The sequence below is a fragment of the Mesoplodon mirus genome, assembly GCF_964341445.2.
Source record: "Mesoplodon mirus genome assembly, chromosome: 1".
Classification (NCBI taxonomy): Eukaryota; Metazoa; Chordata; class Mammalia; order Artiodactyla; family Ziphiidae; genus Mesoplodon; species Mesoplodon mirus.
In genome coordinates this window covers 1,047,137-1,074,831 of record NC_138976.1, presented here as the reverse complement: position 1 = coordinate 1,074,831, position 27,695 = coordinate 1,047,137, and the positions used below count along the sequence as shown (strand labels likewise).

The 27,695-nt window shown below is 64.4% G+C and overlaps 4 protein-coding genes across 5 annotated transcripts; 3 read left to right on the top strand and 1 right to left on the bottom strand.

Annotated features, from left to right (window-relative positions):
- The first annotated feature begins 74 nt into the window (after positions 1-74).
- AJM1 (apical junction component 1 homolog) lies at positions 75-7,163 on the top strand. Of its 2 annotated transcripts, XM_082626987.1 has the most exons (3): positions 75-171; positions 1,726-1,883; positions 1,959-7,163. In XM_082626987.1, exon 3 carries the CDS (start codon positions 2,011-2,013, stop codon positions 4,936-4,938), a length of 2,928 nt encoding a protein of 975 aa, XP_082483113.1. In that variant the 5' UTR covers positions 75-171; positions 1,726-1,883; positions 1,959-2,010; the 3' UTR covers positions 4,939-7,163. The 2 variants fall into 2 exon arrangements, with proteins under 2 accessions (XP_082483113.1, XP_082483112.1); XM_082626986.1 differs by having other exon boundaries at positions 1,726-7,163.
- A 70-nt stretch (positions 7,164-7,233) lies between these two features.
- PHPT1 (phosphohistidine phosphatase 1) lies at positions 7,234-8,753 on the top strand. The gene is made up of 3 exons (XM_082627006.1): positions 7,234-7,449; positions 7,821-7,945; positions 8,486-8,753. Exons 1-3 carry the CDS (start codon positions 7,290-7,292, stop codon positions 8,576-8,578), a joined length of 378 nt encoding a protein of 125 aa, XP_082483132.1. The 5' UTR covers positions 7,234-7,289; the 3' UTR covers positions 8,579-8,753.
- Positions 8,754-10,337: 1,584 nt separating this feature from the next.
- On the top strand, positions 10,338-18,976 carry MAMDC4 (MAM domain containing 4; the record flags this gene model as incomplete). Its single annotated transcript, XM_082616193.1, has 27 exons — positions 10,338-10,383; positions 11,050-11,157; positions 11,231-11,404; positions 11,484-11,609; positions 11,803-11,933; positions 12,018-12,102; positions 12,253-12,378; positions 12,551-12,688; positions 12,779-12,867; positions 12,953-13,126; positions 13,403-13,487; positions 13,579-13,758; positions 13,861-13,986; positions 14,146-14,277; positions 14,837-14,953; positions 15,120-15,254; positions 15,392-15,528; positions 15,599-15,818; positions 15,921-16,058; positions 16,167-16,285; positions 16,371-16,461; positions 16,615-16,761; positions 16,932-17,066; positions 17,168-17,295; positions 17,401-17,509; positions 18,032-18,210; positions 18,339-18,976. 27 exons carry the CDS (start codon positions 10,338-10,340, stop codon positions 18,378-18,380), a joined length of 3,417 nt encoding a protein of 1,138 aa, XP_082472319.1. The 3' UTR covers positions 18,381-18,976.
- A 736-nt stretch (positions 18,977-19,712) lies between these two features.
- EDF1 (endothelial differentiation related factor 1) lies at positions 19,713-23,156 on the bottom strand. Its single transcript, XM_082621213.1, has 5 exons — positions 22,956-23,156; positions 21,405-21,456; positions 20,891-21,051; positions 20,510-20,603; positions 19,713-19,948 (listed from the first exon to the last, which is right to left on the bottom strand). Exons 1-5 carry the CDS (start codon positions 23,031-23,033, stop codon positions 19,887-19,889), a joined length of 447 nt encoding a protein of 148 aa, XP_082477339.1. The 5' UTR covers positions 23,034-23,156; the 3' UTR covers positions 19,713-19,886.
- Between the last annotated feature and the right edge of the window lie 4,539 nt (positions 23,157-27,695).

Below are 27,695 nucleotides of genomic sequence, written 5' to 3'. Positions count from 1 at the left end.
TTAAGTGCAGTCCTGCCAGTCGCCATTGGGGGCAGCACTGAGCGGCCCGGCGGCCTCGCGCCGCTGCCTGGAAGCTTCTGCTGGTGCCGGGGACGCGGCGGCAGCGCGGGGGACGGCAGAGCTCGCCGGGCCTGCGCAGCCCACCGGGCGAGGTGGGGGAGCACCGCCCAGGTAAGGGGTCAAGGCCGCTGCCCCGCGGGTCTTTCGCAGGTGCGGCACCTGCAAGGGTGGGGGTGCCGCCCCTGGAGGACGCCGGTCCCCACCCGGGCGCTCGGGGCAGGGGCCGGGCTGCTTGGCGGGGAGGCCACCCGCCGGGCTCATTAGGCCTAGGACCCCGGCGTGGGTGGACTGTCCCATCCCCACTGGCAGGGGTGTCGCCCAGTCTAGCTCCTCATCACAGCAGCACCAAGGCCGGGCTGTCACCTCCCTGGGGCGGAGCCTCACACCCCGTCATCCAGCCCCCAATTCCGGCCTAGCTTTAAGATGGAAGGGAGTGGGAGGGGGTGGTCCTGCAAACCAGGGGCAGTTGGGGTGCGCCTGAGGCTGAGATGGGGGCAGGCCTGGGTGGCCTTGACCCAGGAGGGCAGCCCTGCCGGCAGGAAGCCCCTGGCACACCCGTGACACAGAGGGTCAACCAGACCAGAGGTCCTACCAGGTGAGGACCCAGCTCACCCTGGAGCACGCTCCCCCAGACTGTGTGAGGAAGTGGGGACCTGTACCACTGTCTGAGCTCCTCCCAGCCTGTCCAGGCTCTGGGTACCCAGTGAAGCCGCTGGCTCAGGTCTGAACGTGAGCCTGGTACAGAGGGCTGGACCCCAGCTCAGCCTGCATGCGGGGGCATGGAACCTCAGGTTTCCATGGAGCCTTCCCGAACTGCTGTGGGGAGGGCCTGCCTGAGAATCGGGGGCGGCGGGGGCTTTACCCACCCACTGCCCTGCTTCCCCGGCTGGCGGCCTCCTGGCCTGGTGCTTTGCTCAGGGACCCAGGGGCAGCCTTGAGCTCCTGGCTCACAAGCCCCCACGTGGTCCTGCAACCAGGGCCCGGTTTCCGGCTGCAGTGCACTCACTGCAAAGATGGGAGGTCGCTCTGCCGGGCTTTTCACGACAGCCCCAGAGATCTTAGTGGGTTTCGCCACCCCAAGATGAGGGCGAGTCAGAGGATGTTTCTGCAAAGGAAAGGGAGCTTTAGGGTCCACTATGATCTTTAGAAGCATTACTCTGGCCTGGGCCACACGGAGAGTTGAGGGTGGGGCCGGCAAGTCCACGAGCCAAGACGCCATGCCTGGACCCGATGGGGCCACTTCAGGACCTGGGGCCTGACACAGCGCTGGGGGAGGACCGCGTGTCCAGCCTAGCCAGCAGGTGGGGCGGGAGGCTCAGGTGACTGTGAGTGGAGCTGCTGAAGGCCGGGGCCGGGACCTCACACTGCAGCAGTGGAGGGCTCGCTCTGCACTGGGTCTTAAGGAGGGCGCTTCAGCCACCTGCTCTGTGGAGCCAACGTCTATAAAGAAGTCTGTGAAGGCCCCAAAGGAGTACACAGTTGCTCCAGCAGTGGGCACCACGGTGGTGGTCCTGGGATCACACCCCCACTCTTCCTACCCCGCTGCTGGCCTGTCCCAGGAAAGGGGGTCTACCCAAGCCTGCCCAGTGCTCACTAGTGGGCGCAGAAGTTCGGGAACCACTGCAATGACATCCCTGTTCTGGCTGACCCGCCTCATCCCAACAGAAAGTGGCCCAGAAAGGATGGTGTGGCTGAGAGGGCAGGACCTGAGCGGCTGGACAGCCGGGGTCCTCCTGCAGGTGCTTCTGACGCCAGCATGGAGCGAGTGCCTGCGGCCTCGGCCAAGGCCCGCGGCCAGGGCCGCCCCGCCCACTGTGCCCCAGGTAAGCCGGGCCAGCGCTGGGGGTTAGCGGGGCCTGGGCTACAGAGGGGCTGCCCTGACCCGCGTCTCCCCTCAGGGCGAAAGCCCCGAAAGGCCGAGTGAGCTGCAGCCTGGAGACCTCTTTTAAGATGACCCGCACGGACCCGCCGGACCTGCTGGTGTCGACCGTGTACCAGGACATCAAGGTGGCGGCCCCGGGGCCCGTGTCGAGGCCCCCGCCATGTGAGCGCCCAATGGCCCGGCCTGCTGCGCCCGCGCCTTTCAACAAGCGCCACTGCCGCAGTTTCGATTTCCTGGAGGCACTGGACCGGGAGGCCATGGAGGCTCGTCCGGAGCCGCCGCCTCCGGAGCCCGCCGCGCCGCGCGCCCGATCCCGCGACGGCGAGACCCGGCGCCGCGCCCGCTCCAAGAGCGCACCCCGTGCGGCCCCGGGCCTGGCCCCCGCACCCGCCTCGCCGCCTGTGCCGCCGCGTCGAGGCCGGGAGGCCCAGCGGGCGGCGCCGGCCGACGCATCGCCCCGCCGGGAGCCCGCGTACCCCGCGCTGCGCGCGCTCGCCAACGAGCTGCACCCCATCAAGCTGCAGCCTCAGCGGGGCGGTCCGGGCCGCATGGCGCCCCTGTGCGCCGCCGCCAACCGCTGTGCGCCGGCCGAGCCACCCGCGGGGCCGGCCCCCCACGTCCGCTGCCGCCTGGACGTCAAGCCCGACGACGCGGTGCTGCAGCATGCCGCCCGGAGCTCGAGGCCCTGCGGGTCCACCGAGACCGCGCCCTGGCCCCGCGCCACCCCGCAGCTCCACGGCCTCACGGTGCCCGGACCTCGTCACGTGGGGCTTTCGCTCACCCCCACCCCTAGTGACTCATACTGCGCCGACCCCCGGGCTCTATACTGCGATGGGCCCCTTCCCGGGTCCCGGGACTACGCGGAGCGCCGCAGTCTGCCCTTCACCACCCCGCCGGGCCCCACCCAATTCTTCTACACCGAGGAACCCGAGGGCCACCCCGGTGGCTTCATGGCCAGCCCTGGACCGCCCTTCGACAGCTACTACCCCAGGCCCTTTCTGTCCGAAGAGCCACCCGGGCCCAGTCCAAGACGCGGGGGCGTCTACTATGCGGGGGAAGTTCGCACCTTCCCCGTCCAAGAACCACCCTCCCGTTCCTACTACGGGGAGGCCCCCCGAGCCTACGGCCCGCCCTGCGGCCCCCGCTACGCCCCCGAGGAGCCCCGGGCTCACCCCGCCGCCCGCCCCTTTTACACTGAGGACTTCGGGCGGTACCGCAATCGAGACGCCCTGACGCGGACTTACCCACACCCGCGCGGCAGCCCGGCATGGGGCGACTGGGGCCCGAGGCCTTACCGCACCCTGCAGGTGGCGCCTCCCCCGGACCCCGGCCCGCTGCTCGCCTCGTGGCACGGCGGCACCGGCACCAGCCCACCCCGGCTAGCGACCGACAGCCGCCACTACTCGCGCTCCTGGGACAACATCCTGGCGCCCGCGCCGCGCCGCGAAGACCCACTGGGCCGCGGCCGTAGCTACGAGAACCTGCTGGGGCGCGGGGCACAGGAGCCGCGGGGCACATCCCCCGAAGGCCGGCGCCCGCCCGTCATCGTGAACCTGTCCACCTCGCCCAGACGCTACGCGGCGCTGTCGCTGTCCGAGACGTCGCTGTCGGAGAAGGGCCGTATGGGCGAAGGCCTGGCCCGAAACTGGTACGTCACGCCGGAGATCACCATCACCGACAACGACCTGCGCGCGGCTGAGCGCCCGAGCGCCAGGAGCTGGGAGCTGCTGCGGAGCCGCCCGCGGCCGCCTCCGCCCGCCGCCCCCGATGGCCCCGCCTCTGGCCGCCAGCGCAGCCTCGAACAGCTGGACGAGCTCATCACTGACCTGGTCATCGACTCGCGGCCTCCAGCCGGCCAAGCGCCCGAGCCCGCGTCCGACGGCCTGGGCCGCCAGCTGCGGTGCCTGCTAGACTCGCGGCCCTCGGGCGCCAGGGTCCCGACGCGGGCGCCACGCTCGCCACCCTTGTCTGCCGGCAGCGCTGAGGAGCCCGCGGGCCCGGGGCAGGCGGCCGACGCGTCCCCGGAGCCCAGCGCCGACGAGGACGACCTGATGACGTGCTCCAACGCGCGCTGCGGGCGCACCGAGACCATGTTCAACGCCTGCCTCTACTTCAAGTCCTGCCACAGCTGCTACACCTACTACTGCTCGCGCCTCTGCCGCCGCGAGGACTGGGACGCGCACAAGGCGCGCTGCGTGTACGGCCGCGTGGGCAGCGTGTGCCGCCACGTGTTGCAATTCTGCCGCGACAGCGGCCCAGTGCACCGCGCCTTTTCGCGCATCGCGCGTGTCGGCTTCTTGTCGCGCGGCCGCGGCGTGCTCTTCCTGGGCTTCCCGAGTCCCGGCTCCGCAGACAACTTCCTGCGCTTCGGCCTCGAGGGGCTGCTGCTGTCGCCCACCTACCTGTCGCTGCGCGAGCTGGCCACGCACGCGGCGCCACTGGGCAGCTATGCTCGGGAGCTGGCAGCCGCCGGGCGCCTCTACGAGCCGGCGGAGTGCTTCCTGCTCAGCGTGTCCGTGGCCGTGGGCCCCGGCGCTGCGCCACCCGGCGCCCCTGCCCGGCCAGCTCCCGCGCCGCGCAGCGCCGGACCCACGGTGCGCAAGTTCGCCAAAGTGGCGCTGGCGGCCGGCAGCCCAGCACGGCCGCCCCCGGCGCGGGGCCGCGAACCCGACATGGAGACCTTGATCCTGACGCCGCCGCCCGGCACTGCGGGCCTGGACCAGGACGGCGAGGCGGGCCGGCGAGCACGCGAGGTGGCCTTCATCCACATCCAGCGAGAGCTGCGGCTCCGCGGCGTCTTCCTACGCCACGAGTTCCCGCGCGTCTACGAGCAGCTCTGCGAGTTCGTCGAAGCCAACCGACGCTTCACACCCACCACCATCTACCCCACGGACCGGCGCACAGGCCGCCCCTTCATGTGCATGATCATGGCCGCCTCCGAGCCACGCACGCTAGACTGGGTGGCCAGTGCCAACCTGTTGGATGACATTATGTGAGCCGCGGGGGCGCGCCCGGGGCCCGCCCAGTCCACCCAGGGCCCACCCTGAACCCCATCCAGTCTACCCGAGCTCTGCCCAGTCCACTCAGGCCCCGCCCCGAGTTCACCAGTCCCCGCCCAGCTCGCCAAAAGCCCCGCCCCATTGCGTTCTCCACAGGCTCCGCCTTCCCCCCACCCCCAGACCGGTCCCGCCCGGCTCCCTCTCCTCCCCCAGCTCGCCCTCGGGCCTCCCCAGGGGCCGGTCCTCGGCCGCTTGGTGCTCCCCGCTGGGAGGCGGGGTGGGTCTGAGGACAAGCCCGCCCTGCCTTTACGCGGAGGGGTCACCGCTGCAGATCCCACCGCGCATATCCGGTTCGTCCGACCCCTGTCCGTCTGCGGGGCCTCCCTGGAACCTCTCCAACCCCGGCTCGCCCTCGTCCAGGAGCCCGAGTCGACCAAAGCCTAGTCCCGTCTCTTTAAACACACTCCCCACCCGCCTCCTGTGGTCTGGGATGCGTCCTGCTCAGACGCCTTTCCCCTCTAGAGGACACCCTGATTGGCCTCGGTGTCTCCGCATCCCAAGCACGTCCTGGCCTCATGGGCAGGGCCAGCGGGGACCTGCGCGTGGCGGCTCCGCTGACCCCCACCCCTGTTGTGCCAGACCATGGCAAACTGACGGCGCTGCCCGCCCTGCTGCAGGGGTTGGGCAAGCAGCAGTGAAGGGGTACTCGGGGGTCCTCAGCCAAGACACCCAGCCACAGTGAAGGGAGTCCTGGGCGGGGGAAGCAGAGGGGACTATGGGTAGGGGCGCTGGCCAGACCTGAGACTTGGCTGGGCGTGAGTCGGGCTGCCTGCCGTCACCCGACAGGATGGCCCTAGGCGTGTGCCAGGGCAGACCCGGGGTGCAAACGGCAGCGCAGGCCCTAACCACACAGGGAGGCAGGAAGCAGGTATACAGGGAGGCAGGAAGCAGGTGCACAGGATGGATTTCAGGGAGGGGCCGAGGAGGCCGTCCAGCAGGGACCCTATCCCTTGGCGCAGGGAGGACCAAAGAAGAGGGGCGTTCCCAGTTTGGAGCAGGGCGGGGAAAGCGTGGATGGAAGCAGGTTCGCCGGGGCGGTGGTCCACCGAGGGGTGGGGGCGCGATTAAACAAACGCCCCCGAGCGCTCGCTCTAGCCGTGCCCTGTGGTGCGGCCAGGGGGCCCGGCTCCGGCCCTCGGGAGCGCACGCTCAAGTGTCCGTCGTTCCCCGCCCTCCCCCGGGGTGCCCGCTGGCCCTGGCCCGGGCTCCAAGGATGGTGAGTGACCTGGAGAGGGGGCGAGCCCGGGAGCCCGGGAGGGCCCTCCTGTAGCCCCCAGTCCCCCATTGGTGCTAGGTGGGGCATCGATTGAGTTAAATTGTGGACCTCCCCCCCCCAACCCCCGCCTCTGTTCCCAGCCCTCGCCCCTGACCGTGCACCCGCGCCCATCTCCTCTCATTCCTCCCTCCCCTAAATGCCTGTGCGCCTGCCTCGGCTCCGCGCATTTGCACCGGCCACGCGCCCCGCTTGCCCCACCCGCCTTCGCAGCCTCCCAAACTGGCCGCCGCGCCCCCCGCCTGGGTGCCTCCGCCTTCTGCCCCACGCCTGAGGGCCGGCCCTCCAGGAAGGACCCTGGACCGGGATTATTTCCAGAGGGCGAGCGCTTTCGAACCAAGGAAAATAAAACTCGAATGTAGCCATTGCTGCCTCATTCTTTGTGCGGGGGAGTGGGTGGCACGCGGGACGGAGACTTTCGGAGGCGTGGGGGGGAGAGCCTTCGGAAGCCGGGGAGGGACACCATGGAGCAACGCGGAGTGGGAAGCAGGAGAGAGAGGCCCTCGGACTCGGTGGGGGACGGGGGAGGGAGGCCCTCGGGCACGGGGTGGGGGGAACCCGGAGGGAAGCCAAGGGACAGCGGGAGCGGACAGCGGGAGCGGTGTGGGGGAAGGAGGCCTTCGGCCACTTGGGGGAGGGGGTCAGGGCCGGCGCGTGTCCCTTGGGCCTCGTGGGCCTCCTAACCCCCACCAAAGGGGCCTGTCATCCCCCCTCCCCCCAAGCTCCCTGGGAAGGAACTTTTCCGTGGGCTGGACTGAATCACCACCTGCTCCCGATTCCAAGTTCCTCTTTAAGTGGAGCCGGCGTGGTGTCCGGGCTGCAAGGAGCTGGATCGCGATTGGCCAGTCTGTGCCTCGGGTTGGCCGCATGGTTGGCTGAGGCACTGGGCTCGGGCAGCATGACCCCGCGGGATTGGTCATTGGCTCCCAGGCCCCGCCTCCCGCACTGTCTGCGCAGCCCCGGGTCGCGTGGGGGAAGGGCCGCGGGCCGCAGGGGGTGAGCGCGCTCCGGGAACATGACGGCGGCGGACCTCCCCCAGATCCCCGACGTGGACATCGACTCCGACGGCGTCTTCAAGTATGTGCTGATTCGAGTCCGCGCGGTGCCGCCCTCCGGGGCCCCGGCCGGGGAGAGCAAAGAGATCGTGCGCGGCTACAAGTGGGCCGAGTACCACGGTGAGGGCGGGGCGGAGGGCCAGGGGGCGGGGTCTCCGGCGTCTGTGGGCGGGACTAGCCACGGCTGTGGGCGGAGCCGAGGGGCGTAGTGGGAGGTGATCCTGTACCCGGTTTCATCCCCGGCTGGCCCAGAGGAGCGTGGAGTACCCAGAGTCTGAAATACCCAGATGGTCCTGGAGACAAGGGGCTGCCATGGCCCGACTCCTCCCTCCTAGTCCCAGCGCCCCTGCCCGGGTGCACCCCCTCCTCCCTTTCATCCCGTCCCAGAGGGTCTCCTCTCTTGGGGAGGGAGCTGCTCAGAGCGGGGCTTCAGACCCCTTCAGCCTCCAAAGGCAGCCAGAGCTCGTGCTGAGCCCCCCTTCCTATCCCAGCGGACATCTACGACAAGGTATCAGGCGAGATGCAGAAGAAAGGCTATGACTGCGAGTGCCTGGGGGGCGGGCGCATCTCCCATCAGAGCCAGGACAAGAAGATCCACGTGTACGGCTACTCCATGGTGAGCCCACAGCCTCGGGCCTGGGTGGGCCGAGGGCCCCAGTCCTGGCTTGGGGAGACCTGGCCCTCCAAGCTGCCTGACCTGGGGTGCTCAGTTTTCCGGCCCTTCTCAGCGGCAGAACCCTCCATCCAGGGCCTGTAGGCTCCCCATTTCTCACGTGGCACGACACAGGAAACACACAGGGTGGGAGGGAGCCACCCCCTGCCCCTCTGCTTTGGCGGGCTGCGTGCTGTTCCTGGTCCCAAAGGCCTGACTGGCTGTCATCCTTTAGTGCTTTGAGCTGGGGTGAAACTAAGAGGCCCCTGTCCCTCCCTTCACCAAGCTACCAGCAGATACACGGGGGCACCTAGAGGGGTCTGGGCCTCCAGCTCAAGGAACCTCCCTCAAGATCTGCTCACCCTGGTGGCCACGCTTCCATAGGAGAGCGTCCTGGGGTGGTCGGAGGGGATGACAGCCCCCTCCCGAGCTGGCCCCTGGTGTCCCTGCTCACCGGGCGGCCAGAGCCAGGACCTGGCAGTGAGAACTGCCTTCTCCCTTCAGGGTTACGGTCGTGCCCAGCACTCCGTCTCCACTGAGAAGATCAAAGCCAGGTACCCTGACTACGAGGTCACCTGGGCCGACGACGGCTACTGAGGCCCACCAGAGGCCAGCCACCTCCAGCAGCCCACTCGGAACTCTGCTCTCAAGGCCACCTCCCAAGAGTCTGGGCTGCACCCCCTGGTGCTTTGCCACCCTGGCCAGGCCTCGGTGCCCGGGGTTACCTCTCTGGGGAGAATTAAAAACATCGTCACCTCCGCTGGTCCCTGAATGCTGTCTTGGCTTCTCTGTTCCTAGGTCACCTCTCTGTACCCCGGACTAGAGTGGGGGCAGTGGGTCACTCCTGGCTGCCCCTCACCCCGCTCCACCCCTGGGGGCCCAGGGAGTGGCAGTGCACACTCAGCCCTTTGGGGCCTGATAAGGGGGCCCCTGGGCTGCTGCCCCCGTTTATGGCCTGATTGCTTCTCCACGCACCTGCTATCCCCAAGGACATCTGGGAGGAGGCCTGACGAGCCCTTACGCAAGGAGCTAGGGCTGAGTCCCTCGGGCCTGCCAAGGCGGGGACCCATCCCAGTGTGCAGTGAGGGCAGGCGCCAGCAACCACCCTCCTGGCCGGCTGCCAACTGAGGTCACCGAGTCAGGCAGTCTACGACCCCTCGACTCCAAGGTCAGGTCCCATGGCCCTGCGCCGCAGCCACAGGCTCTGCTCCAAGTAAACAGGCAGGGCTTCAGACTTGGAGCTGGGAGCCCCTCTCCCAAGACCCTTCTCTTGGCGCAGGGCTGTGGGGAGCGGAGGTGCCCCTTGGTGAGGCTGTGATCCTGCCGTGCCAGCCTCCTGTGAGCCTCCAGGGCCCTCACGCCAGGGCCAAACGCGTGACCGCGTTTGAAAACAAGGAAAGACTTCCCTGGTGGTCCAGTGGTTAAGAAACTGTCTTGCAATGCAGGGAAGGCGGGTTCGACCCCTGGTCGGGGAACTAAGATCCCACGTGCCACAGGGCAGCTAAGCCCCACGCACTGCAACTACTGAGCCCGTGCACCACAACAAAAGATACCACGTGCTGCAACTAAGACCTGACGCTGCCAATAAATAAATTTTAAAATAAAGATGAGGAAACTGAGGCTCAGGTGAGACAAGCTCCCCAGGCCGCACGGTAGTAGACTGTGGGTAGAGCCTGGCTCCAAACCCTCTACGGGGGTCGGTGCCACAAGCCCCAGCGTCTCTAGGCTCCTCTGGACCCTGTGCCTGGCAGCGTCCAGCCCACAGTGTTCAGGACACTTGTTGACGAATAGTCTGGTCCTGGTTTGTAAGTGAGCAAGCCAAGAGGAACCCGCAGGCTGAGTTATGGAGGAGGCCGACATCCCGGGTTGCTAGGGCTGCCCCCTCCCCATGCAGGGAACTCAGGGGCTGGGTGTGGGGTTTGCACAAGCTGGTTTCCTACTGGCAACCTGGTCCAGGCTGAGTTGAATTCCCAGCAGGTGTGGGAACAGAGACCCCAGGAGAAGCGGCCGAGGCCGGTGTCACTCGGTGCTGTCTCCAGTGGGGCCTCCACCCGGCAGGGCTGGGCAGCAGTGGGCATGATGGTCGGAGCCTGACCTTTGGCCTGAAGGAACCAGGCAGGTGGGAGCCCACCTAGGCCAGGGGCCCGTCTCCTGGATGCTTTTACAGCCGGGTGCCCGTCCTTGTCAGCACAGGGCGGGGCCAGGCGAGGGGCCGCAGGTACAGATGGGGCTGAGCCCCGCTCTCCAATTAGAGCAGAGTCAGCCTGTGGGGCCTCGGGCTGATAACCAGGCAAAGTCCCCACCAGGCTGGCCAGTGTACACACTGCCCCTTGGTCTCCCTCCCTCTGGCCTGACCATGTCTCTGCCCGGCCACCTCCTGCCCGCCTTGGTCCTGCTCCTGGGTGAGTCATCGGGCCTGGCTCCCGAAGCAGGAATGTCTGGGGGCTCGGGTGCTGGGCCTACAGAGAAGGAGGGGTGCAGGCCCTGGATGGCCTGCAGTGGGGGACGCAGGCGAGCCCTTGGGCTCCTGGGGACAGCCCCGCTGGGGAAGGCTGCTACTCTCCCTGGCCTCTATCTCCACCTGGGCTCCAAGGTGAGAGGGCCCTGAGAGCAGATTGTAGTCAGCCACTCTTGACCTGGACAGAGCTTTGGGGGGCCTGGGCCACCCGTTGATGCATCCCCTTGAGGGGGCTCCCTGCTGGCAGCCCCTCCGGTTTCTTGCTGGGCTCCTGTTCTCTTCCCCAGGGAGTGTCCCACATCACGGGTCCTTGGTCCCTCGCTCGCCCACGCACCCCCCATCCTAACACGCAGCCAGCGTCTCCAGGTTCAGTCCTTCTCTGTTTGGTCCTGACAGGGAACCCCCAGGTGGCAGTTCTCTGGGTTCCAGGCCCCCAGACACAGACCCAGCCCCCTCCCTGCATGACTTCCTGGCCTGGACCCCAAAGCAGGGTGACCTATGTCCTGGGATGCCCAAGTCTGAGCAGTTTCTGGGCCGTGGAACAGTCCCAGGCAAACTGGGATGTGGGGTCTCCCTATCCCAGGCCACCTGGCTGTCTCTCTGCTGGCAGTAAGGTCCCCAGGCTGGGCCCGGGTCCCCAGCCGCTGCAGACCCCCCCGCGAGGCCGTGTGCAACTTCGTGTGTGACTGCAGGGGCTGCCCTGACGAGGCCCAGTGCGGTGAGCCGGAGCCGGGCAGGGAGCGGGCAGGGCCGGCGCTTGCAGGCACCCCACCTGACCACCTGCCCTCCAGGTTACCACGGGGCCTCACCCACCCTGGGTGCCCCCTTCGCCTGCGACTTCGAGCAGGACTCCTGTGGCTGGCGGGACATCAGCACCTCGGGCTACAGCTGGCTCCGAGACCGGGCAGGGGCCGCGCCGGAGGGTCCAGGGCCGCACTCGGACCACACTCTGGGCACTGACCTCGGTGAGGCCTGGGCGGGTCTCCACACCAATCCTCCCCTCTGTGCTTCCCGCCCGGTCTCCTGACCTCTTGACCCGGCCAGGCTGGTATGCGGCTGCTGGCACACACCGTGGGAGAGAGGCGGCCACAGCAGCCCTGCGCTCCCCAACCCTGCGTGAGGCAGCCCCCTCCTGCGAGCTGAGCCTCTGGTACCACGTGGCCTTTGGAGGTGCGGGCCCAGGACCGTGCGCCCTGCGTGCGGGTCCCGAAGGGAGGGACCGGGAAAGGAAGGAGAGCTGCCGCAGAGACGGGAGGGTGCCCCCAGGACAGGATGGGCAGGGGTCCTGGGGCAGGGTGCAGCAGCCACCAGGCTTGGGGGGGGTGATCCCGGGGCCTGAGATGCCTGGGACGCCCCACTGCAGGTGTGGCTGAGCTGCGGCTGGAGCTGACCCACCGTGTGGAGACACTGACCCTGTGGCGGAGCTCGGGGCCCTGGGTCCCAGGCTGGCAGGAGCTGGTGGTGTCCACCGGCCGCATCCAGGGTGACTTCAGGGTGAGACGGGGACAGTCCTGATGGTGGGGGCAGCGAGGAGGGTCTGAGCTCTGCCTGAGATCCCAGGGACCTCGCTCTCTTCAGGTGACCTTCTCTGCCACCCGAAACGCCACCCACAGGGGTGCTGTGGCCTTGGATGACGTGGCCTTCTGGAGCTGTGGGCTGCCCAGTAAGGTCCCCAGGCCGTGAACGCACACCTGGGTTGGGGAGGGGTTAGCAGGAGCCCGTGGTCCCCTCATTCCGGCCTTGAGCCTCTCCCCAAGCTGCCCTGCCCCGGAGCCTTGGGGTGGGGTGATGGGTTACCCCTCCCCCACCCTAGCCCCGCAGGCGCACTGCCCCCTGGGGCATCACCATTGCCAGAACAAGGCCTGCGTGGAGCCCCACCAGCTGTGCGACGGGGAGGACAACTGCGGGGACCGTTCAGATGAGGACACGCCCACCTGCAGTGAGCCGGGGCTGGCGGGGCCACAGGCGGGGGTTGTCCCTTGGCACGGTCCTTCTGGGGGTGAGGCAGCTCGTGTCCACCTGGACCTGGGGCCATCAGCGCAGGCCCGGGGAAGTGGGGGGCCCAGGGAGGAGGCCCCGCGTGGTAGCTGGAGCCCCGCTTCCCGCCCTAGACCACCACACGGCCACCGATTTTGAGAGGGGCCTGGGCCTGTGGAACCACTCAGAGGGCTGGGCCCGGAACCACAGTGTGGGCGGCCCGCAGCACCCCGCCTGGCCGCACCGTGACCACAGCCGGAACAGCGCGCAGGGTGAGGCCCCCCCGGGACCCCGGCTGCCACCCGGGCCACGCTCAGCCAAAGCACCCCAGCCACCGCGGCTCACACCTGCTGTCTCCCCAGGCTCCTTCCTCATGTCCGTGGCTGAGCCCAGCGCCCCAGCCATCCTCTCCAGCCCCGAGTTCCAGGCCTCGGCCCCCCAGAAGTGCTCGGTGAGGCGGGTGGAGGACACAGGGTGGCCACGCTGATCACCTGGGCCCTGGAGAGCCTCCCCTGACAAGCTCGCTCCCCTTCCAGCTCACCTTCTACCACTACCTGCACGGGTCCGAGGCCGGCTGCCTCCAGGTGTTCCTGCAGACGCGGAGCCCTGGCGCCCCCCAGGCCGCTGTCCTGCTGCGCAGGCGCCATGGGGAACTGGGGACCGCCTGGGTCCGAGACCGTGTTGACATCCAGAGCGAGCACCCCTTCCGGGTGAGGCTGGCGAGGGCAGCATCATGCAGGGACGTGGGGAGGTCCAGGGGCCCCTCAGGGAGTCCAGTCTGGGCCCCTCCACTGTCTCAGCAGGAAGGCAAGCCAGAGGGAAGGAGGGGCTGCCTGCCGTGGCCCCTCTTGCAGGGCTGGGGTGGTGATGGGAGAGGGCGTCCAGCGATAGACGAGTACGAGGTGTGGGTCGTGGGGAGAGGGCTCTCGTGGGGAGAGGGCTCGAGGGAGCAGACCCAGGGATGACAGAGCCGCCTCCGCCCTCAGATCCTCCTGGCCGGGCAGACGGGCCCGGGGGGCGTCGTGGGCCTGGATGACCTCATCCTGTCTGACCACTGCAAACCAGTCCCAGGTGAGCCTGCTGGGCGCCCCCCTGGCCCCCCGCCCCCCGTGAGGAGAAGCACAGCCCCCGCCCGCCTGCCTGATCCCTGCTCTGCCCACAGAGGTGGCTGGCCCACCTCCTGGGCTCTGGGCTCCAGGTCCCCGGTCCCAGCTGTCCAGCCTGCAGCCCTGGAATCTCTGCGAGCCCGGACACCTCTTTTGTGGGGATCTGTGTGTGCCCCCGGAGCAGCTGTGTGACTTCCAGCAGCAGTGCCCTGGGGGCGAGGATGAGCAGGAATGCGGTAAGCGGCGGAGCTGGGTTGGGGGAGCCCTCACGTCCCTTCCCCCAGACCCGCCCCGTTCGCAGTGGTGGGCGGGGCCGTTCACACCGGCTGCTATTGCAGGCACCACGGACTTCGAGTCCCCCTCGGCCGGGGGCTGGGAAGACGCCAGCGTGGGGCGGCTGCAGTGGGTGCGTCTCCCGGCCCAGGACAGCGGGAGCCCTGGCACGGACGCCAGCGGGGCCGCTGGTGAGGCCCGAGCGCCCCGCCCAGGGCAGCCTGCAGCCTGCCTTCCAACTGCACCCGCACAAGGGTCCCCCTCTGCCTCTTCTCACCAGCGAGGGTCTCTGAATTGGGGGGTGTCCCCGATGCTCAGGAATCAGCTCTGAGAGGCCTGTTCTTCCCCAGGGCACTTCCTGTCCGTGCAGAGGGCCTGGGGGCAGTTGGCAGAGCAGGCCCGCGTCCTCACACCTACCCTGGGCCCCTCTGGCCCCCGCTGTGAACTCCACATGGCTTACTATTTTCAGAGTCACCCCCAAGGTACCGCTGTCCCTCCAGGCCCTCTGCCCAGCCCTGGGGCAGGGGTGGGGCGGGGCGGGCCAGCCCACAGTGACCCCTTACCAGGCTTCCTGGAGCTGGTCGTGGTGGAGGGCAGCAGCCGTGAGCTGGTGTGGCAGGCCGCAGGCAGCAGCTCCGGGGGCTGGAAGGTGGACACGATCCTTCTCGGGGCTCGCCACCGGCCCTTCCAGGTGAGGAGGGCAGCCTGGGGCGGGGGGAGGGGGTGGGGCACGCGGAGCCAGCCCTGACTTACGGGCCCGTCCCCCACGCCCCCGTGAAGCTGGAGTTCGTTGGGCTACTGGACCTGGACGGCCCTGGCCAGCAGGGCGCCGCGGTGGACGACGTGACCCTGAAGGACTGCAGCCCCGCGGCGGTCACCGAGAAAGGTGACCACCGTGGCCCAGTCCTCACCCAGGGGCCTCCCACCCAGGCCTCCTCAAGGGATCCCCGGGAGTCCCCAGTCCAGGAGCAAGTTTCTCCCAGCCTCTCGGGGCTCAAGACGGGTGCGGGGCCTGCTGACCCCCCAGTGCCTCACCCCCAGAGATCTCCTGTAACTTTGAGCGGGGCACCTGCGGCTGGCACACCGGCCACCTCACAGATGCTCACTGGCACCGAGTCTACAGCCGTGGCCCTGGGTACGACCACACCACGGGCCAAGGTGAGGCGGGGCACCCTGACCTGGGGGCAGCTCTCAGACTCGGAGCGGCCTCCCGTACCCACCCCGGGGGGCTCCCAGACCGGACTCCCAGGGGGCAGAGGGGAGCGCTGGGCTGAGTGTCCCCAGCCTGGCATCTCTGCGGCTCAGCCCCACGGCCCGCCTGCAGGCCACTTCATGCTCCTAGACCCCACGGAACCCCCAGCCCAAGGCCCCGGTGCCCACCTGCTCACCTGGCCCCAGACACCCGCGGCCGCTCAGGAGTGCCTCTCCTTCTGGTACCACCTCTACGGGCCCCAGACCGGTGAGACCCCGTGCTGGGCGGGGCCACAGTGGAGGCCCACGGGGGGCCCGAGTTCTGTCTCTGGCCCCTCGGGGCTCTAGAGGGGGTGAGAGGCAGGAGTTGGGGTCTTGTCCCCTCCAAACCCCGCCTCCCCCTAGGGACTCTGCGCCTGGCGATGAGGCGAGAAGGGGAGAGAGAAAGACACCTGTGGTCGCGGTCTGGCACCCACGGCAACCGCTGGCATGAGGCCCGGGCCACCCTCCACCACCCGCAGGACTCCAGCGCCAAGTACCAAGTGAGGCCCGGTGCCCGGCAGCGGTGGGCAGGGCAAGGCCCCAGCCAGCTGACCCCCCGCTGCCCCCCAGCTGCTGTTCGAGGGCCTCCGGGACGGGTACCATGGCACCATGGCACTGGACGACGTGGCTGTGCGGCCTGGCCCCTGCTGGGCCCCCAAGCGCTGTTCCTTCGAGGACTCGGCCTGCGGCTTCTCCACGGGGGGCCGGGGCCTCTGGACACGCCAGGCCAACGCCACGGGCCAGGCGGCCTGGGGCCCCCCTGCAGACCACACCACAGAGACGGCTCAGGGTGCCGGCAGGGGGTGGGGCGGAGGCATGGGGTGGGGGTGGGGAGCTGGGTGGCAGGGGCGGGGCGAGGAGGGGCCAGCAGGCTGACGCTGGCACCCCCCAGGGCACTACATGGTGGTGGACATGAGCCCGCAGGCCCTGCCCCGTGGCCACGTGGCTTCCCTGATTTCAGAGGAGCACAGGCCCCTGGCCCAGGCCGCCTGCCTGACCTTCTGGTACCACCTGAGCCTCCGCAACCCAGGTGAGGGGCTGCCGGGAGCAGGGCCCGTGGGTCACCTCAGGCCCCTGCGTGGAGGCCATTTGGGAGCCGCCCCGCAGCTGCTGACCGGGCTGGCTGCTCGGGCGGCAGGCACCCTGAGGATCCACATGCAGGAGGCTGAGAGGAGGCAGGTGCTCAGCATCAGCGCCCGTGGAGGGTTTGCCTGGCGCCTGGGCAGCGTGGACGTGCAGGCCGAGCAGGCCTGGAGGGTGAGAGGGGTGGAAGGCCTTCCTCACCCCCAAGGGCCGTCCAGTGCCGACCAGACACGAGCCCCCCCGCCCTGTGCCCACCCAGGTGGCGTTTGAGGCCGTGGCCGCCGGCGTGGAGCACTCCTACGTCGCGCTGGATGACCTGCTCCTCCAGGACGGGCCCTGCCCTCGGCCAGGTGGGAGCCCGTGGCCCGGCCCTGGGACCGGCTTGACTCCTGGTGGTACCGGCTACGTGCCTCCCCCAGGATGCCTGGCCTGACCTCTACCCCCCTGCAGCGGTGGTTCCCGGGGATGGGGGCAGCACCGCTTATTGCCCAAGTCCCTTGCAGCTTCCTGTGACTTTGAGGCTGGTCTGTGTGGCTGGAACCACCTGCCCTGGCCTGGCCTGGGCGGGTACAGCTGGGACTGGAGCAGTGGAGCCACGCCCTCCCGCTACCCCCAGCCGCCTGTGGACCACACCCTGGGCACAGAGGCAGGTGGGTCTGAGTCGGGAAGGGACCCCAGCGCCATACACATCCCCGGGCACACACCTCACTCACCCCAGCCCAGGCCAACCGGCCCAGCCCAGCCAGGCTCCCGCCAGGGTCAGAGACCAAAGGTCAGGGGGGGCCGGCTCCATACGGTCCACGCGCCCTCTCGTTGCCAGGCCACTTTGCTCTCTTCGAAACGGGCGTGCTGGGCCTGGGGGGCCGAGCGGCCTGGCTGCGCAGCCAGCCACTGCCCGCCACCGAGGCCTCCTGCCTCCGCTTCTGGTACCACATGGGCTTTCCTGAGCATTTCTGTGAGTCGGGCCGGCAGCACGGGTGGTGTGGGAACCGGGCAGGGGGCAGCCCCGCCTCCCGCCGGGTCGGGGGCCTGACACCCCTGGCCCCCTGCTCTCAGACAAGGGCGAGCTGAGGGTACTCCTGAGCAGCGCCCGGGGTCAGCTGGCCGTGTGGGGCGCGGGCGGGCGCCTGCGGCACCAGTGGCTGGAAGGCCAGGTGGAAGTGGCCAGCGCCGAGGAGTTCCAGGTGAGGCCAGGCCGCCCAGAGCCGGGAGACCTCAGGGGGCTCAGGAGTTCAGGAAGGGCCATCCTCCTCCTCAGGTCCACCCAGCCTCTTCTCCCTCTCGGTCAGATCGTGTTTGAAGCCACTCTGGGCGGCCAGCCGGCCCTGGGGCCCATTGCCCTGGATGATGTTGAGTATCTGGCCGGGCAACGTTGCCAGCTGCCTATACCCAGCCAGGGTAAGCCCTGCCCCGGGTCTGGGCCTCCACCAGCTTCGGTGGTTCACGGCCCACGTGGCTGCCAGCGGCCTGCTCCTGGCCCAAGAGACCAGGAGAGCCAGCGGGCTGGGCTCTGCACCATCCCGTCCCTCACCCGCTGTGCCCCACCCCGGGCTGGGCCGCCCCTGGTCCCTGTTCCCTCGGGACTGGGGTGCCCCACCCCGGCCTCTGCACTCCGTGCAGCCGCTTCCAGTCAGGCCAGAGACCACAGCCAGCCTCTTGCTGGAGCACTTGCGGTTGCTGCTGCTTCGGGACCAAGGCGGGGTGGGGCCCTAGCCTGGGGCCACGACTCCCCCAGCTCTGTAGCCGGCAGCCGCCTGCCCGCCAAGGCCCGGCCTCAGCTGGGAGCCTTGTGTGGGCACGACCGGCGCCCCTCCTTTAGCAGGGGGCCCAGAAGTCCTCAGGGCTGTGGGGACGGCCGTGCCCAGGCGTGGGGCTGACAGGGAGGGCGCGGATCCCGGGTCACGTGCCCTGCGCCCACAGGAGACACAGCAGTGGCCACGTCGGTGCCAGCTGTGGTTGGCGGTACCCTCCTCCTCCTCACGCTGCTGGTGCTGCTTGGACTTGCGGGACGGCGCTGGTTGCAGAACAAGGGGGGCTGCCCCTCCTGGCACGAGACGGACGCCGTGGCCCCCAGCTTTGACAACATTCTCTTCAACGCGGTAGGAGCCCTGGCGGGGGCGGCGGGCAGAAGCCCCCGAGCCCTGCACTCGGCTGGACGGTGAACAAGACCCTCCCACACGCGGGGCCACCGCCGCCCAGTGGCCACAGAGCTCCTCCTTCCTCCTAGGGCCATGTCACCCTGCCAGCATCGGTCACCAACGACCAGTAGATGATGCAGAGAAGACCCCGGCTCCTCACCTGAGCTCCCCGCCTTGCCCAGCAACCTGGCCCAGGGACCAACACCTTCCCCACCCCGCCAGGACACGTCGAGTCCCTGCATCCCTCACCCTCACAGGGGCCGCACCTACATACCCCAGCAATGTGCCCCGGCCCACAAGGGACCACCCGCTGGCCAGCCAAGGTTGAGGTCAGCAGGAAGCGGGGGCTCCCAGGCTCCCCAGACCCAACCCGACCTGCCCAAGAGGATGTGCTTGGGGGCCCCTCCCACGTGCCTCAGTGGCTCAGGAGACCGGCAACAGGCAGGCCCTGGAGACGGCGCCAGGGTCTAGAGGCACCGGGAGGGAGGCGCAGCGGGACCTGAGAAGCCCCTGCCCCAGGCCGAGCGAGCCTCTGGCCAGCCTAGTGGGACTCCGACCCGGGCCCATCAGGGGCCCCACCTCACCGTGCGATTCTGCATCTGATTTAAGACAGAGAGAAACCCCCAGAGGTGCTGGTGACAGACTTAGGAGCAGACACTTAACTGGGTCCAAGGTGGCATGGAGCTGGACTTGTAGGTGGAATGCCCTGATGTGTCCCCTGTCCCAAATAAAGGTCACCATGTCCACCCTCCCATGGTCAAGGTCCCCGCCCACATGCCACCCTCATCTAATAAAATGGAGCTGAGTCTTTCTGGCCTAGGGACAGTCCCAGGCTCTGGTCTTCCACGAGGGAGATTCAGACACCACCCGCCAGGTCTGGAAGGCCCCCGGGCATGGCTGTCCTGGGGGAGGGGGTGACGGCCACACCTGCATGGCCAGGTGCTCCCTGGACTCCAGCCCAGGTGGCTCCACCTTGCCACCCCGGCCCACTGGGCTCTGCACGGAATGATGTGACCAGGGACTCAGTGCCAGGGGAGGGCCAGGGTCTTGTGCCAAGAAGCTGATGGACACCCACTAACTGTCCCAGCAGAGGTGACAAGGAACAGCCTGCAGAGCGACCCTCCTGGCCCTCAGACCCCCCTCACAGTGCTTCATGCAGACAGCCCTTTGCCACACTGGGGGCCAGAAGGCGGGGGAGCTGCAGGCACGAGAGGCGAGACTGGGCAGCAAGGATTCACCGCCAGCAGGAAGGGCGACAAATGTTTATTAGCTTCTCTACGAGCCGGGCTGGACACGCAGCTCCTCTCCCAGACGGTGGCTGCCCACCCTGTGCGAGGCGGTCCCCCCTCCGAGCTCCCTGGAGCCACAGCCGTGACAGGGCAGACCCCGGGGGAGAGGAAGGCAGCGTTCTGCACCCCACGTGAGGGACGGGGACAGGGAGGAAAATGACCAGGAGAAGCAAACACTCTGCAAGGTTTTGTTAGTTTGACAGCAGGTACGGGGAGAGGGGGTTCCCGGGCAGGGCTACTGCCCTGTGTTCCGCACGGCCGCGTGAGGGGACCCACGCTGGCGCTGGTGGTCAGGGGGAACCAGCCAGACGAGATCAGCCGGGACGCACTGATTTCGAGGCTTTGTGTTCATTTTGCCCTCGGCCCCTTCTCGATCGGCTTCCCAATGTCTTTCCCCCGGAGCTTGAGGCCTGAAAGAGCCACCGGCCCATGACCACTGCAGCTCGCCCCCTGGATCTTCAAGGCACAGGGCAGCTCCACAGCATCCCTACCCACTGCCCCGGAGGGGGCAGCGGCACCCGCACCGACCCTTGCGCGCGGGCTCCCGGGCTGCGCTGGAGGTGGGGAGCCGTGGGCGCGTGTGGAGGGGCGGGGATCCGACGAACACCATGACCGCCACACCACTCGCTCTCACGCCTGACCCTGAAGAACACGTGCCCGCCCCCCTTCGCGGGGACAGAGGACACCCCTTCCCAGAACTAGGCCCCCTCGCTCTGGGGCCCACGCTGCCGCCAGTGCTGGGGGCAGGGCAGGGAGAGTGAGGCCCACAGCACGGGCTCGGGGAGAGGCCAGAGGGGGAGGCGCCCGGACACTACTCGCGCGTGGGAATTTTCTTCAGGCTCCGGAGAATTCCGGGGCCCCAGGGGCCTTCCTGCGCCCCTCCTTACCAACCCCACCCAGGAGGGGCGGCCGTACTGCGCCCGGTCAGGCAGCGGCAGCCAAGACCCGCTGGAGGACGGCAGGACACTCACCGATGGCTCTCTCGATCTTGCCCAGAACCTGGTTGTTAGGAATGGCCCGGCCACTCTCATAGTCCGCGATGACCTGTGGCTTTTCGTTGATTTTCTAAAGAGAACGTGTATTTGCACACATCAGTTCCAGAAGCAGATGCTGGGAGACTAGAACACAGCCGGGTGAGGCACCTCAGGCGCCGACCCCCGGGGCTGTGTGCAGGCCGAGGGCCTGAGCGGATAGGAGCTCAGGAAGTTACAGCTGACTCGTGCGGCACCCCCAGAGGCCTCAGGGTTCCCGGGGCAAGAGCGAACCAAAGCCCTCAAGTCATCAGGCGAGCGGAGCCCACGCCTCCCGCCTGCCCGACCACGGCCTGGGAGGAGGGGACCCGCTGCGCTCACCGTCGCCAGGTCCTTCTGCGTCAGCCCTTTGCCCTGCCGGCCCTGCTGGATCACCTTGCCCACCTCCAGGGTCACCCGGTCGTGGTGCAGCTCCTCGGTCTCCCGGTCCAGCTTGGCTGTGTTCTTGGTGATCGAATGCTGTTTGTTCTGGCCGGCGGCCCCTGGACCGGCGCGAGGCAGCAGCAGAGGAGGGGGTTTGCAACAAGGCCAAAGGGGACCCAGGCCCGAGAGGCGCCCTGTGCCCAGGGCGACGCGCTCAGCCAGGCCACCCAAAGTGGGGACAAGAGCACGAAGAGGACAAAGTCCAGAATCTGGGGACTAAGGAGGGAGAACAGTCCCTCCTGACCTATGCCAACCACAGCTGCTCTGACAAGATCCCTGACACCTCCCAGCTCTGCAGCGGCTTCAGCTGCCAGCAGCCACCCTGACAGCCCAGGGGGCGGCACTCACGCATCTGCAGGTACGAACCCCAAGGGCACCCCCTGGTTTTGCGAGTGGACACATGAGTACCTACATTTCTTGGAAGTCTCCACATCTTCTCCTCGTCTCTGAGCTGCTAAGATGGCCTAGAAAATTAGCAAGTGTTTTTTGGTCAAAATTAGCTTTGCAGTATTTGGCAAACACCAGTTTAGGCTGCTGTCAGCCAGTCAGCGCACTGCTAACGCCTGGTGCTTTTTGAGCCCGTGAGCTCCAAGCTCATGCCCCTAAGCGCCGTGCTACGTGCCTAGTACCTGATGCTTTGTCAAGGACTGACAAGCAAATGCTGGGTTTAAACCAGAGCTTGTTATACAAATCCCTCTACAACCAAATATCCAGGCAACTCTCAATAAACTCCTGCTAAGGAAAACAGAAAGAGCTCGCATCTTTAATGCTGAAAAAAATGTGCTAACAGATTTCTTTCAGAAACCCACACTTGAAATAGATTTACCTCTCTACCACACTCTCCTGCAAAAGCAGGGAAGAACGTCAAGTGAGGACCTGGTCTGGCCTTCCTCAGCCAATCCGGCTCCTAATAAAAGACAGTCCGTCGCACAAAGCCTGCAGCCCCCGTCCCAAACACCAGCACAGAGAGCGACACCCCTTGGTCTACAGTCACCGAGTATTAATGTAATGTATTTCTTGAAGCTTCTGACACCTCAGAAACATGCCTGTGTGACCTTCTCAGTGTGACACGTGCACACATGCTTTCTAGAGCTGGTCACATGATTCCTAGCTCGTGGCTATTAAGTTTCCTTTGGAAAAAAAAAAAAAAAAAAGAGTGAGTTTAGTTTTGACTAACTGAGAAGTCCTGGGCAGGTCAATGAATGCTGGTCACCAGGGCCAAAGCTAGTCCTGGCCCAGACCTGGCACTGCGTGTCTAAGGCTGGCCCAAGGAGGCCTGAGAGTAGAAACAAGCAGGGGTGGGGGCTGAACTGCCCTTCCCCTCTTCCCTCACATCGACTCACAGATGAACCCCGGATGGACCAGCCAGGGAACCTTCTGCCCCAAGTACCCCTCAGGGCATGCCGGCTACCCTTGCAAGCTGGGGACGCAGGGTCCACCTGCACGCTGGGTCCTAGGCCACCTCAGCCTGGGGCCAGGGATCCCCTATGACCGGCAATGTGCTTCAGTGGCCTCCACAGGCGGCAGCGGACTGGCCAGGCACCCGGCAGCCTGCAGAAGCGGGAAGAAGACCCTGGGGCGGGGGTGCTAGGCAACCGTGCCCCTGTCCCATCCCTTTCCTGGACCCACCACCTATCTGCGCTCCATCCCCCATCTCCGCCCCGAGGTCCACCCCGCTAACCTCGCCCCGCTCCCCTCCAGTCCCTATGTACCTGTCCCCACCAAGAGGTCCAGCACCTCGCCCGTCGGCCTGTGTCACTGCCCTAAGACCGTCCGGACCCTTCCACCCCCACCCCACCCCTTTCTCCCACTCCTGCCCCTGGCCCCCGCCCCGTCGCCGCCCCTTCTCCCCGCTCCGTTCCCACCCGGTCCCCGCTCCAGTCCCCACTCCCTGCCCCCAGCCCCGCGTCCGCCCCGCCCGCCCGGCCGCTCCTGGGCCCCGAGGCCCGCGCTGCGCCCGCACCTGCTTGGACTTGGCCTGGGCGGCCGTGGGGCCCTTTTTGCGCAGCACCGTCACCGTGTCCCAGTCACTCTCAGCCATGGCGGGGCAAACGGGGCTGGCGGTCCGTCCGGCGGTCCGTCCGGCGGCTCCGCGGCGGCTGCTGGAGACCCGGCGACGCGACGTCCCCTAGTCGCTCGGCCGCTTCCGGCGCCCGCCTCGGGCCCGCCCCCTCCTCCCATTGGCCGGAGGCTCGGAGGGCGGGCACTTCCCGCGGCTCGGGGCCAATCCGTGCCCGGCTCATCTGTGGAAACGCCGGAGGTGCGTGACGTGGGGCGGGAGAAGTCGCGACCGGGGCGCGTGGCCGCTGGGGGGCGTTGTGTGTGCGGGGTGGGGGGGCCAGGGGCAGCTGGAGGGGCGCTTGGGAGCGCTGGGGGGCGATGAGGGGCATGTGGGGCAATGAGAGGTACAGGGGCCGTGGGCGGGGAGGCGAGAGGATGAGGAGGTGGGAGGAAGGGGAACCCGGCTTGGGGAGGCGGCGCAGGACGTGAAGAGCAGTACTGGGAAGGGAAGGGGAAATGCAAGCAGCTGGTGCTGAGCGCCGGGTCGAGAAGAGGAGAAGAGGGGACTCGGGGGAGGAGCAGAGGGGGAAGGAGACTGGGGTCCACACCTGGCTTCCTGGTCCCACCTTTGGGGATGGGGATCGACCAGCCCCGTCCTGGCCTGGCCCCTCGCGGGCAAGGTGGGCGCGCAAACTGGATGCAAGGGAAAGGTAGCCTCATCGATTTTCCTGTAGCTGAGGTTAGTTTCTGTTTCATGCCTTTTTTGGTCACCTTGCACGCAAATGGAAGTTCTTCTATTTCTCTGGAGTTCTGCTCACGTGATGCAAAGATGATGGGGGCCAGGGTGCAGGTTAGGTGGGGCCTGAAGCAAATATATTTTGTGGGAGGACTCCAAGGAAATATATAAAATTATAAAAAACAAAATTAGTTACAAAAGAGAATGTTTTTGTATAACGTGTATATTCTGAATAATATAATGTATACATAACTTTACAGTATAATATAATGTATACATAATATAACAAATGTTATTTTACAATAACTTTGTAATATTTTATAGTTATTTTATGATAATCTTGTATAATGAGAAAATAAGTCAGTAGATTATAAATTAAAAAAAACTGACAAATGCCACACATCACAAAATTCAGAAAAATAATGTTTGTATGAATTAATGAATGCACCTCTAATGCTTTTGCTTACATTTTTGGCTGTATTCTCATTGAGTGCCACATCATGACTTTGCAGAATTGTTTTATGGAAAGAGCAGGAAGACAATTCAGACATTTTTCTAACCTGTGTGATCAAATTTGTCTCTGATTGTTAGCGTTGACCTTGGTTTGGGTAATACTTGCGCATCGCATAGATGTGCTCACTCTTTGTAGCATTCTTACAGGTTTATGCTCCACAACACAGGAGTTCTGATAAATGTGTACACCTTAATAATATAACATCCAGTTATCGTACCAGCAAAAGCAAGTATATTTAGGAATTACAGTTCAGAATATTAAAACTGTGGCAGACCATAGGCAAATCAGGAGAACAGGAAGAACTTGCTTTTATAGGGAGAAGGGGAGTTGGGACGGGCTGTGATAACCAGAGTTTGGGGAGCTGGGGGTCCAATGGAGGCTTCCTGTTGGCTGGACTGCTGCAGTCTCTGATTGGCTGGGCTGTTGGGGTGTTGGGGGGGTGGAGGGAAGTTTCCTTCCTCCTGCCTGACGGTAAGTAGAGGCACCTTCCTGCCCAAGATGTAGGCAGAGATCTCTTCTGTTTGGGGTAATTGACATGCATGGCAGGCATGAGGGCGCTCCATACAGGCCAGTCCCGAGTCGACTCCAACTTTGGCTGAGTTTTCTGTAATTAAATCCACACATTCTATCCAGGAGTCAGGACAGCCGAGTCCTCTGCTAACACTTTTGCACAGACTCCCTTTTGGTTCATACGACAAACCTTGTTTCTCCTTTGCTCCGCATACTTCCAGTTCCGGGCGCTGTGTGGGTAGGTAGTTGGCAGCTGTAGAAGATGTACCTGCCCCAGGACAGGCCAGCAAGCCTGTGAACAGCATAAAAATATCCCATATACACCAACTAAGTGCATCCCAACTCAAGCTCCTCTTAGTGGGGTCCCAAAAATGCCCGTGGTCACTACAGCGGGCCCAGGAAGAGTGTGAAGAGAGAGGAGGCTGCTTGGAAAGAGACAGCGGTCTTAACCTATTTCAGTCAAGATATCCAACTCCTGGAACTTAAGCAACACCCGGCCATGTGAACTCTCGAGTGAGGCCCTCCTGAGGGCTGTGACCCCCAAAGGAGACGTTGCATCAGCTCCATGCTGCTGCATCTGCCCTGGTTGGCTCAGCCCAGAGAGGGGGCATCCTAGACCTTGGTGTCTTCTGTCCATGCAGGGTCTGTCAGGATAGCCATCATCACATCTGGCCCTTGGTCAGGAGTCCAGGTCTGATGCCACAGAGACCTCTGCAGTCCCTGTCCTTGTGGCATGAGCTACCACCTGGGCACAGGTGGTACAGGTGTCTGTGCCCCTCCCCCCAACCCATTCCCTGTCGGATCACCCATGCTCACCCCCTCCTGGCTCTGGGTGCTCCTGATTTACTCAGGGTCAACGGGGGAGTAGCTTTGGGGGCGAAGCTGCAGCAGGTGGCATGGAGAATCAGCTTCAAGAGGCCTGGTGAGCAGCTCACATCTCCCCTGAGGTGCCACACCACTGCTGTTTAATGAATCCCCTGCCTGCCTTCTTTAAAGTAACCAGTGTCACACATCTTCATTCATGGAGAAGAAAAAAGAGAATTCTGTAGCCTTCTGGAAAACGAAGATAAAACACGGCTATTTCTATATTTCCAAAATAAAGATATTAACTTGAATATTGTATCCCTGATGAAAATTAGATTTTTTTTTTGATGTGGACCATTTTTAAAGTCTTTATTGAATTTGTTACAATATTGCTTCTGTTTTATGTTTTGGTTTTTGGACACGAGGCATGTGGGATCTTAGCTCCCTGAGCAGGGCTTGAACCCACACCCCCTGCATTGGAAGGCGAAGTCTTAACCACTGGACTGCCAGGGAAGTCCCTCCCTGAAGAAAATTAGCATTAAAAGTGATCAACTAAATACTACCCAGTAAAATCTAGTAAATGTGAAGGTCTGTACACCTCATGAAGGAGGCGTTACTCACACATTTAAAGGCAGTTCATGATTACCATGGCCAACGGCCCTTGAGGTGGCCCCATGATCCCACTTCCTGGCAGCCCAGCTTTTGTGTAATCCCTTTCCCCTCTGTAAAAAAACATTTTTTATTGTGATAAAATACACTTAACATAAAAATTACCATCTTAACCATTTTTAAAGTGTAGGGTTCAGTGGCATTAAATACATTTATGATACTGTGAAACCATCACCCATAATCCATCTCCAGAACGCTTTATTTTGTAAAACTGAAACTCTGTCCCCATGAAACACTGTTCATGGGAATACTCCTCCTCTCCCCCAGCCCTCGGCACCCACCACTCTACTTTCGGACTTTCTGATTTTAACAATTCTAGGAACCTCGTATAAATGGAATCCTACAATATTTGTCCTTCTGTGACTGGCTTATTTCACTCAGCTAACGTCCTCAAGGTTCATCCATGTTGTAGCCTGTGTCAGAACTTCTTTCTTTTCAAGGCTGAATAGTAGTCCATCGCAGGTACATACCACATTTTGCTTATCCATTCAGCCATTGTTGAGCACAGGTTGCTTCCATATTTAGCTATTGTGAGTAGTGTTACTGTGAACATGGATGTACACATATCTTTTCGAGACCCTGATTTCAGTTATTTGGATATGTACCCAGAAATGGAATTGCTGATCATATGGTGACTCTATTTTTAATTTTTTGAGGAATTGCCATGTTTATTTTTGAAGGATATATTTTATAAATATTGTCCCATTGTGTTCTGACCTCCATTGTTTCCAATGATAAATCATCTGTCATTCATATCTATTTTGATCATTGTGCCCTGCATGTAATGTGACATGTTCTCTGGCTGCTTCAAGATTTTCTCTTTTTTTGGGGGGAGGGGGTTCCTATTATGCGCCCAATTATACAGTTCTTCCTATTTATCCTGCTTGGGTTTGCTGAGCTTCTTGGATCTATATATTAATGTTTTTCATCAAATTGGGAAACATTTCACTAGTAGTCAGCAGCTAGCCTCACTCTGGGACCCAAAGGGTAGATGGTATATGATGCAATTAGCTAAAGGTTCATTTAGTAATCCTAAATAATGTCAGTGATAAAATGCAAATACAAATACTCCTCCTCAAAATGTCTCCTGTCGGCTGTTGGCACCGGCAAACTCCAGCACACTTTGTATCCTACGTGGAAATCAGCTACACCCTGTGTTTCGGGGGGACGTCCTAACATTTGGGTGTCGTGTGTACTTCCAGCCCTGGCAGAACTCTGCGCTCCTACATTTAAACAATAAAGCAGGTGACGCTAGCACCGCCATTACGCCCGACTTACTTCAACCCTGTCGTTCTACACAGCCACTCAGAGTTTTCATTGAAATTTACAATTTTTCAACTGCAGAGATGTCTGAAAGGCACCAGGATCGGCTTTGACCAAAGATACTGACAGAATCACAATTTGCAGAACGTACATACGGTTCTTCCTAACTTGGTACATCTGTGGTTTCAAGTGAAAGAAAATTACCA